Below are 17,234 nucleotides of genomic sequence, written 5' to 3' on the forward strand. Positions count from 1 at the left end.
GCTGAGATAAAAGGTATTGCTCAATTTTCCTCCCCAAAATATTCCATTTATTTTTTAGGTGTCCACCAGCACAGTACTCGTGAAGATCTGTATCAACTTGGGAACTGAGTCAACACGAATTAACAGAGGAGTATGCTATCCACTTTAACAGGAATTTAAGAGGCATTCAGGTTTACTCTGCAAGTATCAGCCAGATAAGAGCAAATTAAATAATCAACGTGAAGAAACTCATCTGTACTTAAGAACTATATCGCAATCCTTTATTCACTGCATAATACTTACAAGTTGTAGGCTGAAGCCCAGATGAAGTTAACGGAGCTACTAAAGGGGAATATTAAGCTGAATGATTTCTCAGCGTAATCGCTAATTCTACAAATAGATTTGCAAGCATTAAACAAAAGGGGCTCAATACAAATGCACATTAGACTAACTAGTCAAACTAACAAGACTGGCTTATAAGAATCTATTTCTCAGTAACAAATATTTACTATACTCAACTAAAGGTGTTACAGAAGATCATATTCTCTCTACTTACTAGAATGCTCTCTGCTTCTGTATTTTAGATAGCAAGGCACAGATCTTTAAAGGTAATGAGATGCCTGGTACTGAATGAGATAAGAAATGCCAAAGTACATCCAAGAGCATCAGAGTCTTTTGGAAGGGCTGCTCTTATACTATACACTATTCAGTCTAAGGACTAAACAATAACATTCATTCTCAGCTAGGTGAATGATACCACGAAACGAAGAGGAAATTTCACCGTAACTGTTTGAGACAGAAGACACAAAGCTTTTTCAGATACCTGAAAAGGTTCAACAAATGAGATTCAGATGCAGTGTACTATGCAAGGAAGGTACTGTGATACACTTAGGCTTAACAATACATTAAAATAATAATCATCTGACTACTAGTCTGAGTTTTGCCCTAGAGCAAAGTCCATAAAAGAGAAGAAGAAAAAGCAGGAAATAAAAAGAAGCAATGCAAAAACTGCTACAACTAGTTTTACAGTAGTGCTGCCAGTGTTACAAGAGGGAAATGTGTCTCAGCATTTCTGCTTTCAGAGCTTTAAAAGTAAATTGTCAAAAACCTGCTCTCAATTACAGTTTGGTAGGGCATATTTAGCCAGGGAGAGGAATAATTAAAAGTTTTTTAATGCTAGCAAGAAAGGAAAAACTTAAGTTTGGGATTAAAAGGCAGTAAAAATGATTTTTTTCTTCTCTCCTCAAAATATTCTGAGCCATAATCTAAATAAGATAGATACTGCATGGAAGATTAAGTGGCTGCTACATACCCACAAAAAACCCTCAAAACATTTTAGTCTGAAGCTTTCAGTTTAGCATTTCATCCACATGTGGAGAAATTTGGACACACAATTCCAATCAGGACTATAAATAACTAAATAGGTCTATTCCTAACTAAAATGCATTTTAATCAACCATAGAATCATAGAATGGTTTGGGTTAGAAGGGACCTTAAAGATCATCTAGTTCCAACCCCCCTGCCATGGGCAGGGACACCTTCCACTAGACCAGGTTGCTCAAAGCCCCATCTAACCTGGCCTTGAACACTTCCAGGGATGGGGCATCCACAGCCTCTCTGGGCAACCTGTTCCAGTGTCTCACTGCCCTCACAGTGAAGAATCTCTTCCTTGTATCTAAATCTACCCTCTCTCAGTTTAAAGCCATTACTCCTTGTCCTATCACTACATGCCCTTGTAAAAAGTCCCTCTACAGCCTTCCTGTAGGCCCCCTTTAGGTACTGGGAGGCTGCTATAAGGTGTCCCCAGAGCCTTCTCTTCTCCAGGCTAAACAACCCCAACTCTCTCAGCCTGTCTTCATAGGAGAGGTGCTCCAGCCCCTGATCATCTTCATGGCGCTCCTCTGGACCTGCTCAAGCAGGTCCATGTCTTTTGTATGTTGGGGGCCCCAGAGCTGAACGCAGTACTCCAGGTGGAGTCTCACGAGGGTGGAGCAGAGGGGGAGAATCACCTCCCTTGACCTACTGGTCATGCTTCTTTTGATGCAGCCCAGGATGAGACTGGCTTTCTGGGCTGGGAGCACACATTGCTGGCTCATATTCAGTTTTTCATCCACTAAACCCCCAAGTCCTCCTTAGGGCTGCTCTCAACCCACTCATCGCCCAGCCTGTATTTGTGCTTGGGATTGCCCCAATCCATGTGCAGGACCTTGCCTTGTTGAATGTCATGAGGTTAGCACAGGCCCACCTCTCAAGTCTGTCAAGGTCCCTTTGGATGGCATCCCTCCACTCCAGCGTGTCAACCACACCACACAGCTTGGTGTCCTCGGCAAACTTGCTGACAGTGTGCCCAATCCCACTGTCCATGTCGCCAACAAAGACATTAAACAGCTCCGGTCCCAATACTGACCACTGAGGAACACCACTTGTTGCTGGTCTCCACTTGGGCATCAAGCTGTTGACTGCAACTCTTTTGAGTGCGACCATCCAGCCAATTCCTTATCCACCGAGTGGTCCATCCATCAAATCCATGTCTCTCCAATTTAGAGACAAGGATGTCGTGTGGGACAGTGTCAAATGCTTTGCACAAGTCCAGGTAGATGATGTCAGTTGTTCTTCCCTTATCCACCATTGCTGTAACCCCATCATAGAAAGCTACAGAATTTGTCAGGTGTGATTTGCCCTTAGTGAAGCCATGTTGGCTGTCACCAATCATCTCCTTATTTTTCATGTGCCCCAGCATAGTTTCCAGGAGGATCCACTCCATAATCTTGCTGGGCACAGAGGTGAGCCTGTAGTTCCCTGGGTCTTCCTTTTTTCCCTTTTTAAAAATGGGCTTATGTTTCCCCTTTTCCAGTCAGTGGGAACTTCCTTGGACTGCCACTTCTCAAATATGATGGGTAGTGGCTTAGCCACTTCATCTGCCAGTTCCCTCAGGACCCATGGATGCACCTCATCAGGTCCCATGGACTTGTGCACCTTCAGGTTCCTTAGATGGTCTCAAACCTGATCTTCTCCTACAGTGGGTGGTTCTTAGTTCTCCCAGTCCCTGCCTTTGCCTTCTGTGACTTGGGTGGTGTGGCTGGAGCACTCACCACTGAAGACTGAGGCAAAAAAGTCATTGATTACCTCAGCCTTGTCCATGTCCCAGGTAACCAGGTCTCCTTTTTCCTTCTGGAGAGGGTCTGCATTTTCTCTAGTCTTCCTTTTATCACTGATATACCTATAGAAGCTTTTCATGTTGCCCTTGACATTCCTGGCCAGATTTAATTCTATCAGGGCTTTAGCTTTCCTAACCTGATCCCTGGGTGTCTAGACAATTTCTCTGTATTCTTCTCAGGCTACCGGTCCTTGCTTCCATTCTCTGTAGGCTTCCTTTTTGTGTTTGAGTTTGTCCAGGAGCTCCTGGTTTCTCCATGCAGGCCTCCTGGCATTTTTGCCTGACTTCCTCTTTGTTGGGATGCATCGCTCCTGACCTTGGAGCAGGTGATCCTTAAATTTTCTTGGGCTTTCTTGGGCCCCTCTCCCCTCCAGGGCTTTATCCCATGGTATTCTACCAAGCAGATCCCTGAAGAGGCCAAAGTTCGCTCTCATGAAGTCCAGGGTATTGAGCTTGCTGTGCACCCTCCTCGCTGCCCTAAGGATCTTGAACTCCACCATTTCATGGTCACTGCAGCCAAGGCTGCCCTTGAGCTTCACATTCCCCACCAGCTCCTCCTTGTCAGTGAGAACAAGGTCCAGCATAGCACCTCCCCTCATTGGCTCCTCTGTCACTTGGAGAAGAAAGCTGTCATCAGCACATTCCAGGAACCTCCAGGCTTATGCCCCACTGTGTTGTCCCTCCAACAGATATTGGGGTGGCTGAAGTCCCCCATGAGGACCAGGGCTTTTGGACATGAGGCTGCTCCTAGCTCCTGTCTGTCTATAGAGGGTCTCATCTGCTGTCTTCCTGGTCGGGTGGCCTGTAGCAGGCCCCCACTATAATGTCACCTGTCCCTGCCCTCCCTTTAATCCTGACCCATAAGCTCTCGGTCAGCTCCTTATCCATCCCCAGGCAGAGGTCCATGCACTCCATGGACCCACCAACAGCATTTCTAAGAGACTTTGGGTCATTTATGATTACTACTTCATTAGGTTTAGCAAGACAGAAGAACTACTTAATCACAGTGTCTCTACAGTAGTCCACGTCCATTTACTTATATGGATACATAAGTAAGATGCAAACAGCAATGGTATGTTACTGAACAGGGTACTGAGCAGAAGACAAAAGAACAAAAAATTAAAAAAAAAAATTTCCTCCATGCACTTCTGCATTTCTTTTAAAGCTAGCAATCAACTAAATCTCATACCTCTTCCATGCGTTCAATCAGACGGTCCAGCTCACCAATTCTCTGGTCTTTTTCCTGTATGCTTGTTTCTGTAATCTGCATCTTCTTATTTGCCTCTTCAATAGCCTTCAGAAGCCGATTCGTTTCCTCCTTCAAATAAGGACACCTACAGTCACGTTGACATCCAATATATTGATGAGGATTTTTTTTTTTTAGGCCATACAGCCAGGCCTAAATAGCTTTTAAGCAGAGCTCAAAGCTTTTCACTACACCTGCCCAGAAGCCTGGAAGACCTGTGACCCTAAATGTGAATTGTATAAAACAAAAGATGTGGGGCACTTCAAAGTGCATAGGTGTTTGTAAAGCATCATTACGAAAATCTGAGAAAAATTTTTACGCGTTTCTTAGATAATTTTTTCTCTTCTGAGGATGCCGTGAAGTAACAGCATAAGAAAAACACGCTGTTGCAGAAGATGGCAAACTTTGCTGTTCAGAATGCTACGTTCAGCTTTGTACTTTCCTCACATATAAAACAGTATGAATAAAAAGAGACTGGGCAATCTACCTTCAATCTCAGTCATTACCTATCTTTATTGGTTAGAAAAATGCAATGATTAACTGCTCATAGAAACATTTTACTTGGGGGTGGAGGGAAACCAGGGGACAGGAAGAGTTCTTGCTCCAGTAGCGTCCAATGAAGTTGTTCCCCCTCCCCTTCTTAAACTATCACTAAAATTAGAAATTATATTTTCCTCTTTTTTTAGAGAATCAGAAGTTAAAAAACCCAACTTACTCCATTTCAAATTTTGAAATCTACATTATCATCACTGTTACTGTGTTTGAACACATTCTTTTCTTAGCCCTACGACCCCCAAAGCTTGGAAAGTTTAGTAATTATGGCATGATTAGTCACAGAGACGGGAGTGAAAGAACACATGTCAACTCTGGAGTATTAAGTGACTGAGAAATGACACCCAAGCTAAGCACCACTCGTACAGACTGGCTATACATACTAGGAGGATTTCTTTCTCAGCTTTATGTTTCTGCTCCTCTTCTCGCATTTTTTCCTCATACTGACTATACAGTTTTCTTGTCATCTCTCTCATGACTTCAGCATTGGCTTCCTGTGACGATTCCACCTATGAGAGGGGAAAGTTGACCCATCAGTCAGTACAGCACTGCTGGCAGCAGGAGAAATGGAGTTCACATGATGTGAGTGTAACACTTTGAACTTCAGTTCACCTTGTTATAACTTTAACACTGCTGAAGCAGATTTTCATTTGCATCAAGAGCATTTGTCTTCCCCCATTTTATAGAAACATAGATTAAAGATGGTCTAGACTCAACTCCTGTTTCTAAATGACCACGACCACTCAAAGCAACAATTCCTTTAAGCTTGACCTAAGTATGTGTTGTTAACTAGAAGACACTGTTGTACCCTCCCTCCTCTCTCTTGCTTTTTCACATACTGCTCTTTGTGTAGGCACAAGAACTGGGGTGACCACGGAGCAAAGCATAGCAGGGAACAATCAGACTTAAAATTAATATACTTGGGGGTTTGGAAGGGTTAATTTTTAACTACAGGACCAGAAACTTTACTACTGCTATAGGGAAGAGGGCAGGAATGGTAATTCAGAGACAGGATTTCCCGTTTGTTGGCTCAAAATACTGAACCACACCCTCAGTGATTGAACACCAGATAGGGTATTCACAGCTTAAACCCATCTACTCTATAAACTGCAATAAAAGCAAAGTAAAATAGCTAGTCCAGGACATAGTTCTCTTACCAGAGATGCTATAAATCAGACAAGGTTATAGCAAAATGCTGTGGGTGCTACAAAAATGTCAGGAAGAGGAGGAATATACTGTCATCTGGAAGAAGAATAAAGTGTTCCCTGCTGATCGCTACAGTTTACACAGCCATCAAATACCTGGTTCTGATGATTAACATTTTGGGTTGGTGTTTTTTTCATTTCAAGGACTGAAAGATTTATTAAACCATTGTGTCTATCTTGCATGGTGGGAACAAGCTGTTTTACTATCCTGTAGGATAACAACAGTATATTTCACCCTTTGAAAAGGGACTGAGCTCTGAAGGACTCCACTTGTACTGCAATCGCCCCCTTTGGCATCTCACCTAGACCAACACTGGGGCAGGGATAGTAACCTGCACGTTATGAGAGGGAGTGGAGTTAAATTAAGTTTCAGTACAACACAAAACCTTCCACATTTTAGGAAGCCTGAAAGAATCATATTGTTCAGAAAAAGCCAACAATGAAAACTCAGAGTTCTTAAGATACACTGAACTGGAATATGATCTCTGGCACTGTCTCTCCATCATTCCTTTGCTTATAGCTTGAGCAATGAGAGTAAAAACAAGCATAAAAAGACAGACGCATCAGGGCATCTATAACAGTACTCTTAAGCAATGTCTCCAACCTCAGTTATTGTTATGATTGTATGAATAAACCAAACCTACTTAATAAGCTACATGGATGTGTTCTCCTACCCAGAAAATTATCATGGCATATGGTAGTTACTGCTTTTCAACTGTTAACCTCCCAGATTCCACACCATCTTACGTTCACCTCTGAAATTAAATCCAAGATGTCTTGGCATCTTTGATACACAATTTTAAGCTTAACTTTCAAAGACAGCAATGAGGTATTTTATCCACTAAGTCTGTAATAAAACTGCAACTTTGAGGTCAAAATTTAAACTTTTTCTTCATTAATTAAATATGAATAAATCAGCAGTCACTTTAATTTCACAATGACAGATTCCGATACAGTACTATATCCAAATTAGTCTATTTTGAGCAATTTTGAGACAAAAGTTTCCAGAAGAGGTTTTTTTGGTCGGGGTGTGGTTTGGTTTTTTTTAAATGAGATTAAAGGAATACATTTAGCAGATGAGGGGAGAAAACAGTCAAGCTTTCTGGAATATAAAGCCTTCCAGTTTGCATTTTATTCCCTTACATTTCTCTGAAAGAAATAGCTTAATTCTCTTTCCAAGACACTTGCTCTTACAGCATGTATCTGCTGACCATATGCTTGTAAGACTTAACAGATTACCTACTAAAAATTGTGCAATACCAAATAAACAAATTCAACATCAAGAAATTCTTATAGCACTGTGTACAGTTATAATATTCCCTTACTTACAGCAATGGACACTAATAACCATTTAATGGTTTGAATTTTCACCTGCCAACATCCCTGAATGGTAATCCCATGTTATAGAAAGACTGACTGCTGCCAGCTGAGATTCTCTGCTATTAAAAGAGTATTGATTCACAGGAATATGTCAGCTCTATGGAACAATGAAGGCATGAAGAATGAAGAACCCTTTACAAATAAGGCCATGGAATTAATTTAACATACTTCTAATGCCCATACTGTGCAATATTTTCAGGGGAGTTTATATACCGCACCTTTAATTTCAGTAACTGATTTTCAATTTGTGCTGTTTCCAGTTGCTTTTGCTTCTCTCTCAGCTTTTCCATAGATTGCTCATGTGTATGTTTTAAATTCCTTATTTGTTCCCTTATATCAGTGTTCTCCAATGTAACATCCACTAGAGTTTTCTAGAAGAAAGAGGGAAACCACATATTAAAAATCATAAATAATTTGGTGAACTAATACAGCCAAGAGATTATGGAACAGACAGAACATTTAAGAATTTCCTGATGTATCAGTGCAGCGTGAACAGTTTTGCAAGTTTTAACATTTAAATTTATAGCTTTGGTTGTGTTTAGTTTGCTAGGACGTCTTTCCATGAGGACATGCTCAATGAAATCAAGTCCTGGAAAACTATAAAAAAAAAGAAAGGACAGGGATACATTTCAGTATGAATGCTACTCCCAACAATCTTGTTTTCTTCTCTCCAAAGGCCATGCTATACGTATTAAGTGCACTAGACCAAGAAAAACTGTGACATACAAGAAAGCAGGAACTTCAAGTTGTTCAGCTCAGATACATGGTAATTTGGAAGTCTTTAAAACAGAAAATTCACTCCCATCTCCTCCCTCCCCCTACATTTCACAGTATGTAAATTCTCACAAGTGTTTAGCATCCAAATATGCCACTTCCATTTCTGTTAACCAATGAAGGTAGGAGTAAGTCAGATGCACCATTTTCCACAATACAGAACAAATCACATTTTCAACTTAGACTTTTTGTAGAGACATAACTAGTGGCATTAGTCTGCTGCAGATCAGTATCTCTTTATTGTACACTATTTTTAACAGTTTTTTTAAAAAAACATAGGCGTTGGAATTTTTTTTCCTTAGTTTCCTAAATTAGCTGCCGTAGATATCCAAGACAGTACTTTATAGGCTTGTTTAGTGTTAGAATCTATATTTGTCATCCATGTTTTATGTATGCTTTTAAATCCATGTCAGAAAAGGCAGTTGTCAGCTGTGAAACAGCTATTAAAATGTACCTGCAAGTCTATAGATGCTGATGTCAAGGAGCTGTTCATTTCACTAAAGCTATCTAAGGCTGCAGCCTGCACTCGCACATGATTCTCTAAGGATTCCTGATGAGCATTTGTCACCTGAGCAGGAAAAAAAAAAAAAAAAGTTTTATATAGAATAATGATTAAGTTTACCTATTCTTTCAAAGGGAGCTACGGAAGAGAAAGACCCCATGGTTAATTTTCACAGTACTAGGATGCTTAAAATATACAGGCCTCAAACCATATTCTTGCACCTCAAAAACAAACAAACAAAACTTAGTATCCAAATATGCTAACAGAAATAAGGCACAAGTATCTATGTTTATTGCTAGTCTGTAATCACTGTAAAAGCTGCTCTTTTTGAAAGGACAAGAGGACACTTGTCGGATGTCTACTTGGTTTATATACACAGAGTGGGCAGATTGTAAAAAGTCACAGAATGAAAAGCAGAAGAATGCAAGAAATGAAGAAATCTAGAAAGGTTTGTGTGAACAGCCTTAACCAAGAAGGAACTGACTAATCAGGTATGTAAAGAAGCAACATCAAGAAGACTTAAGGATGAAACAATACGAAGCAGGTAGAAGAAGTCAGCAGAGAGCTTTGTTGTATGAAAATATGTCATATTCTGTTAAGTACACAAATGCGCTTAAAAACTGGAGGGGTAAAAAAAAAGGCAAAAAAATACATCATTTAAGAAGAGACCAAAACCCAAACAGTGTAAATAATTATGAACCATCCAACAATAAAGAGAAAAAAAATGTTACTAATGCAGGCCAGCCCAACTCACATTCTTAAACAGACCAGACTTGTTTCTTCATAAAAACATAAGAACACTAGGGACTGATATGGAGAACAATGAATGTTTAGTAACCAAGTCATACACAGATTAGGTCAGCGCAGGGAGCAGAAGTTACTGTTAACCCTATATAAACGTGTGTTCATGTAAAAACAAACAAAGAAAAGCAGAAATGCTTTGGATGGATTAAGAAAGTTACAAGATAAGAACTTGTATGAAGAAGCATACTGCTCAGGGCAGGATATTGGAAGTACAAATTTCAAACAAACTTTATGAACAATAAGTAGTCCTGGAAATTGATGGGGAAAAAGCACAGTGATTTAAAGCTGAAGCAAAGAGTATATAAAGGATTTTAAACAGGATCCCCAAATAGTGTGAAAGATGGCAGTCATGTAAAACTAAAAACAGAAACCAAAGCAAACAAACAAACAAACAAAAGCATATATTATTAGGTAGAACAACACTTGTGCTTTCTTTCAGGCAGTCTAAAGTATTAAAAAAGGGGGGAGGGTGTCTCATAATGTGCCATTTATGTCAGAAGGAGTGCTTCATAAACTGCTAATTTGCTGCAGAACTAGACATTCTGTCAGAGCTGGTCAGAAACCCTTAACTAAGAGAGATGTTCAGACTCATGCAGGATTTCTACAGGTCTGACAGAAGATCTGGAAGTGCAGAATATCACCAACTGCTATTCAGTAAGGATCAGCAGCAAAGGCAACAAAACGACATCTGAATCAGCATTTGCCTGCGTGCATACTGGGTGGGAGACTCACCTTGTTGGCATCATTAAGACTATTTAACACAGTTTACAGAAGTGCAGTTTTCTCTCCCTCCTCCTCTCAAGTCAAGGTGATTTTTTTTGTTGTTTTTTTGAGACTAGTTGCCACAGAATAAAAATACCAGTTTAACAGCAAGTTCTGATCTTTATACATAATGGAGCATGCAGGGAACTGACAGCCTCCAAATGAGGATGGCAGAAGGGCACAAGTCAGGGTCTCAGTCCCTTGAAGGCTGGATACATTTAATTGCCAAAGCTTCATCTGAACCAGGGCTGTGAAAATCAATGTTGAATACAAAATCCACAGCAAGTTTTCAGGGAGATTTTTTGGACCAAAGAACTTAGCAGTTTATTATGAAGGATGCTTCTACAGACTGCAGTAGCTTTTATTGCTAAAGCAGCATGTCAGAAGAAAGGTCATCAAATGACCACTGAAAGGCTCAATCAAGAACCAAAAGGTAAGTAATTTCTAGAACTGTCAAGCACTTTAATACTAAAGAATATTGCTACCTCTTTTACTACAGTGTCTAAACAATGAAGTCAGTAAAACAGAGCAAAGCCTGTTGAAATGACACCAACTAAGTTGCATGTTACTCCTAATTATGTAGGTTATTTATTCAATTCACATGGCAGCTTACTGGTACAAGCATCTCCACTAATTGTCAATACACACAGACAATGCTATCAAGATCATTCTTTTATTTCCAAGAAGCAGGCAATTAGTAATTCCATATGCAAAAGCATCCCTGTCCTACTTTACCTTCCTGGAGGGAAAAATAAATAAATAAAGAAAAATATAGATGTCACATAAAACAATGAACTGGAGTGGTTTGAGAAATTACTTCTGTTCTGCTGAAGCACAAAAAGTTTCTAGATAACACTGGGGCACTTATTCTCATATGCTTTCCCTGCAAATGAACGTATACTTACTTTCAGTTCATTTGTAAGCTGCTGTATTTTTCGTTTCATTTCATCATATTCACCATACATTTTCTTTCTTACTTTTTCCAGAGTTGCTCTCACCTGGTGTCAGAAAAAATAAAATGACTTTATCAAACTTATTGATGATACTGTTTACATGAGGACGTGATTTTTTTTCTATGCCCTTCATTGTTACTTTCAGTAATTTCCGTTATTAATCTACCTTTTCATCAACAGCAATTTAGTCTCAAAAACAAGACAAAAACTTAAGTCTCAAGACTTGTCTACGTAGGGCTGACATGAATAAACACCTCTGAGTAATTCCAAACTTCTCTGTACACACATAAACACTTGTAAATTAATAATTTAAATAATGAAATTCAATTAAATTATCTGTAACTCATTCTAACCTTACTAAATGAATTAAAATTAATTTGAGCATATAATGTTTTCTTTCAAAAAAAAAAAAAGCATCCACACATGGATTTAATACACCTGCATACTTTTTAAAGTGGTTAATTAGTTTTCCCTGAGTATCCCTTGAAGATAAACCCTTTAATTTTGGACTTTTAGGCTCCTATCCAGCTAAACAATGTATTAGCATAAATTTACCAATGCGATTTCAAATCTGAAGAACAGAGTACTCAATATAATTTTATTTAAGAACTATAGATGTAAATTATACCTTGCCTTTCTAAAAAAAAAAAGAAAAGAAAAAAAAGCATGCTGGAAGCCGCTTGGGTTTACATGCCATTGCAATCATGCACAGAACCAGTCTTCTCAAGAGCACACATTGTAAATGATAGTGAAATATTTGCCCGCAGTCTACCTTCCAGCTACGTAATTCAAACTCCCCACCCCATCAAACACAGACTGATTGCAGACAATCTAGGGCTGTTCGCTTACCTCTTCTCTGCATAGGCTTGGGGGAAGGAGTGAGGGGAAAACATTAGTAGGGCCTTATACCAGAGGGGATGTTTCTAGCAGCTCTGCAGTATACCCACTCCTGCCTAGCAAGAGGGGCATTGGCCATCAGATCTATGCAAGGAGTAGGCACAAGCTTACCCCAAACTACATGCTCCCTTTAGGATGAGAAACATGGAAGGGAGCTGACTCCAGCACTTCACCTCAGGAAAGCACCCCTCGCCCTGTCCCCACCCACACATAAGCACGCACACACACGCACACACCCTGCTCTTGCAAGGTGCAAATTTGACTCAGATACAGAGGAAACTGTCAGCAGTTCTGACGTGGCCCATCATTTTTGGTCTATTTAAGTCAGCATATACGTGGCACAAGCTGAGGACTCTTCTTTAAGACTCTAGAGATGAAACTTATCTGGCAGACCAAAGTTCACAAATTAGCATAGTTCAGCACAGCTTCCAGAAGATGGGAAAGCAAGGGCCAGTACATCTCTTCCCACATCTTTCCCACTTTTTCCTGAAAGGATCAGTACCCTGAACGCATATGCAAGACGTGTAGTTCACCTGGTCTGACATGTCCCTCCGTGCCACAAGCCGGCTGTGAAGAGGAAAGGGCCGGGAGATGGTCCCAGTGCAAGCACTCTGTGCCAGGTACCAGAAACAGCCCAGCCCGGGGAGCTGGACCTGCCGCCTGCCAATTCACCCATCCCCTGACACCACCCCAGCAGGGTAGATAAGCTACCCGGGCAGACAACCAGCAGCCAAGGCAGCTCGAGTGCCTCGCCTGCACTGCGGGAGTGACATACCCTAACAGTGAGTGCAGGAACTTGAGAGCGGTGAATGCTGGGAGCTAACAAACTGTGAGTAATAAGGGAGAGAAGCAAGTGCTGATAGGTAGGACCAGGCAGATGTTAAGAGCACACATAATTACAGTCTTTACACTGCTGGCTTGACTCGGTGTTCCTCCCTTTTATATCAACTCAGTTTGCACTTGAATCAGTGTTAACACTGATAACCATTGACCAATAGCCTCCCGGGTGGTGAAGGTGGATGGAAAGAGAAGGTCAAATTACTTGCCCTGGGCTATTTAGGGGGTTATTGTCAAAGTAAGTCTGAGAGCCAAGGACTGACAGGCAAAGAGATGCTGAGTTTCAAGCACAGAAACCAGCAGCATCAGAAACACATTTTTTTTCTTTCAGGACAGCTTCTGCCAATTACAATAAATGAACATACACAGAGAAAGTAGTACAAAGTCATCCTTACTAGGCTGACTATTTTAAGGCTGCCCCAAAATATACTCAAGTGATTTTACTATGTCACCTAATTTAGGAGCCTTTTCAAAACCGGGGGGGTTTGAAGCAGGGGAAGAGAGGAGAGAGTTTATCCTTTTAGGTGTCTGCTTACATAGTTTCTTCTGTATCACATTTGAAATTACGAAGGCTTCAGGACAGGAACCCCAAGATCTGTTTGGCAGTCTGCTTGCCCAGCTGTAGCCCAGTCAGCAAGCATTAACAAGTACCACTTGTCACAGAGGCCCTGAGTCTGGACCACACAGTTCCCAGCTATATAGCATGCTTTTTTTCCAACTCAAATACTAACAAGGCAAGCCTTTAGCTTCAGAGTAGGTGCCCAATTCAAATTCAGGTGTTGGGCTAGATGTCAGTCATCCCATATACACTCACAGCTCTACATGAATATATGGAAAGGATATTTGACAAATTTTGAGGCTGAAAGCATAACTCACTTCTTTAATGTAATTCATCTCCTCTTTCAGCTGATCAGCTGACCACCCATAAACCACCATTTCTCTCTTATGGTTGTTGTCAGTTCTGTGCACAACGCCATACACCATCCCATGAGAGAGCTTCCCTGGAGACATGCCATTTGGTACATGGTAGAGCTCCTTAAAAGTAAAAAAAAAAAAAAAAAAAAAAAAAAAAGTTATTTTTATATCAGTACTAGAATAAAAAAATAACAAACAAAAATACAGTAGCGTAGGTCCAGGAGAGACAGCCAACTCTAGTGAAAGCACAACAGTACCTAAGAACACTAGTTCCCAAATGTTTTGGGGCTAAACTGTCAACCTTCATGTTTTTGGAAAGATCAATGACCAGTTTATAATTGATAAAGATGATAGAGATATCTAATTTCCACTGGCTTTAATGGAAGTGATATAGGTACAGCTAGAGACAACAGATTGGATTTGTGCAAGGAGAGGTAAAGGCATGTGAGAGAAAAAGTTATCCTGGCTTATTTTCATTCACCAACAGATGCCCCTTTTCTGCATTCTTCCAGAGCACTGTCAGCTCTCACAGTTCCCTTTAAACTCTTGCAACCACAGAATTGCCCCTCACTCCCCAAACTCCCTTCTGTAGGAAATATAAAAATACAAAAGTTTAATGAAAAATTTTAGAAAGTTCTCTGAAATTCAAACATTTTAGGCAAGGTTCCTTAAACAGAGCTCAAAAAGTATCTGTCTATCTTGGAGATAAACAAAGTAGAATTTCAGTTTGCATTTAAAACTAACTAAGGACCTCCAAAGCAATCAAATATTCATTTCAGGGCTGCATTTCTCTTCTAGAAGTTGTACAACTGACATTGTAAGAGCCCAAGCAAAGCTACGAAACAGCATTCATGTGGGCGTTCCAGTGTTATTAACGATTGTAGGAGGATAAAACTTTGAAATCAGGTCTTGACAGGTAAATAGAAAGGCTGTTTAAAAGTGCCTACATTTGTTATTTTAATGATCTGCAGAAATTTGTAAAATGTACTTGTATTAATTGTGTATCGTACTTTAAGGCACTCCTTGCAACAGACTCCTCTTATTCATCTCATCGATACACTTAGTAAGAAAAATATTCATGTAAACAGTAGGAATCATTTCCCTCAGCATGTAAATAAATATCTGCAAGGTCAGATGTAACCACCTGACCTGACTACTCACCTAGCCTCCCTCCTAATCGACCCAGAGAAACATCCTGTAACAATCATCTGAAATGAGTCAGTCTCCAGAAGTACTAATTTCTCTTCCTGATTACAAAGAATTCAAACAACTAGCTTAGATGAAGACATCCACATTAGGACTTTTTAAAAAGAAGGGAAAAATATATTCTTACCTAACTTTGAATATTTGCAAACTAGGCACCTAAAATTAGATTATTCCTGAATAGAAAGTTGGAAAGATGCAATCTTGGAAATACAGCTGTTACTGCTTAGGTTTGCATGTTGTTTTTAAAAGGCCAGTGCTGGGGACAAATCAGTTATAGATAATTTTACTGAACTTTCTTTCTCACACTAGACATACCAGGATATGGGTAAAATTGAGAATATTTACTACATTGACCTTAGAATATGTTTGGGGTTTTTTTTGTTGTTCAGTAATGACACTGTATGAAAACCGACAAACTTTGAGATTCTTTACTAAACTAAGAGTCGAAGCAGCATCTAAATACTCTCTATGACACCAAACAGAGGCTGGAAGAGATGAAGCTCAGCATCTTATACCCATCTGCAGCTGCATCCTAGAGAGTCTCCAGTCCTTACCATGACAGACAGTGATGATAGCATCTGCAGTCTAAAGCCGTAGCACCTCCAGTTTTTAGCAGCCAAACAAACATGACTATGGTGGCAGTGTAAGAATAAATACTTATTTGGGTAAGGGAAAAACAAACAGAAAAATCTACTTGCATTAAGAAGAATGGATCATTTATTTACATTGTGTCCCTCCCGCATGGCATTTTCTGAACGTTCTAAATCCCACACATTTTCCTTTACCGTATTATTAATAGCTTAACCATTTTGCTGAAGCTCTGGGTGTGTGTGTGCAGGGCTGGGAGGGGAACAATCACAGAGCAGACGCCTGATAAAGAATGTTTCAGGCAAAGAACAACAAAGCTATAAGCAATCATTTAAAAAGAAAGCCTTAAAACCACACAATGGAAAAACAATGGGCAACCACCCCTACCTATACATGATAGCATTTTGCACTTTGAAAACATTATATGCAAAGCTTCATATCCTGCTAATCAGAAGTTTCATAATTATGTATTATTGGGGGTTTTGTTTTGCTGTTGGATGCATACAAACAAAAACCTCACACCTGATTTTTTGAGAGTAGAGAAAATGCAGAAACTAGATGGGGACATAACTCAAAACTTTTTTGTGTTTGTTTGCTTCCAGGGTTGTACAGTTTCTTTGATAGTTTCATCACAGCTCCTCCCCTGCATCTGGATAAAGGGATTACATCCAAGTTTCCATCTTCCTGATAACCAAATAAATAATCACTTTGATTGTTTAGAGGTTACTAAGGCACCAGACACTGAATTCATAAATCCATACCCTTTACCCATGATCATTCATTTTTTACAAGCTGAACAGCTGAAAACCAGAAACTATGAAGATCCTTTGTGCCCCAAAACATTAGCAGAATTGTTTACAGTGCTGTTCGCAGAGTTCTGTAAGAAAATTATGATCAAGTTCCTTATTTTTAGAATATTGTAAACACATTCCTCAGGAATGCTTTGAAGGATTTTTTTTCCCCTCTAAGACCAACAAATTCAGACCAATGGTTTTGCTGCTGGACATTCACTCATGGCACTTACATATTTCACAGCCGAACAGACTTAAATTTACATCATAATGGGCAGTACATGCAGGATTAAGTATGCACAAAGCCAGACTGGTGACATGTCTCTTGCAACAATGCTAAACTTGCCTGTTGTCTATATTTGCAAAAGCCTCCCAAGATGCCTTTGTCACTTCTCTTTCAGAAGATTAAAAGAATCTCCATCATCTTTTGAGTGTTCCAGTCCTACTATGTGCTACTTAAAATACAGGATATTGCTTTTACCCCCTTCTTATTCCTCCTTTGTATCACAATCCCCAGGCAAGCACCTGTTAAAATTTCAGTACAGTTCTTGGTTGATTTAAAGCTGTGTGAACCAACAGCTATGCAAATAACTGCTCTCATATTTCTCTAGTCTTTTTCCTTGCTGTTGTATTCCAGCTATGCTTACCTTCTACTCCTGCGTTTCTCTGGTTGGTAACTCTTAACT

General features: G+C 39.9%; 1 protein-coding gene across 3 annotated transcripts in view; it reads right to left on the reverse strand.

Moving 5' to 3' along the window:
- The window catches only part of MYZAP (myocardial zonula adherens protein), a 79,516-nt gene that overhangs the window by 33,851 nt on the left and 28,431 nt on the right, over nucleotides 1-17,234 (reverse strand). For all 3 annotated transcript variants that reach the window (XM_069798133.1, XM_069798132.1, XM_069798130.1), the window contains exons 3-8: nucleotides 13,925-14,083; nucleotides 11,267-11,359; nucleotides 8,748-8,861; nucleotides 7,738-7,890; nucleotides 5,318-5,443; nucleotides 4,326-4,454 (exon numbers count right to left, since the gene is read on the reverse strand). In XM_069798133.1, coding sequence (XP_069654234.1) covers nucleotides 4,326-4,454; nucleotides 5,318-5,443; nucleotides 7,738-7,890; nucleotides 8,748-8,861; nucleotides 11,267-11,359; nucleotides 13,925-14,083 — 774 coding nt within the window. The remainder of the gene's footprint in view (nucleotides 1-4,325; nucleotides 4,455-5,317; nucleotides 5,444-7,737; nucleotides 7,891-8,747; nucleotides 8,862-11,266; nucleotides 11,360-13,924; nucleotides 14,084-17,234) is intronic.

The sequence above is a fragment of the Haliaeetus albicilla genome, chromosome 12 (genome assembly GCF_947461875.1).
Source record: "Haliaeetus albicilla chromosome 12, bHalAlb1.1, whole genome shotgun sequence".
Taxonomy (NCBI): domain Eukaryota; kingdom Metazoa; phylum Chordata; class Aves; order Accipitriformes; family Accipitridae; genus Haliaeetus; species Haliaeetus albicilla.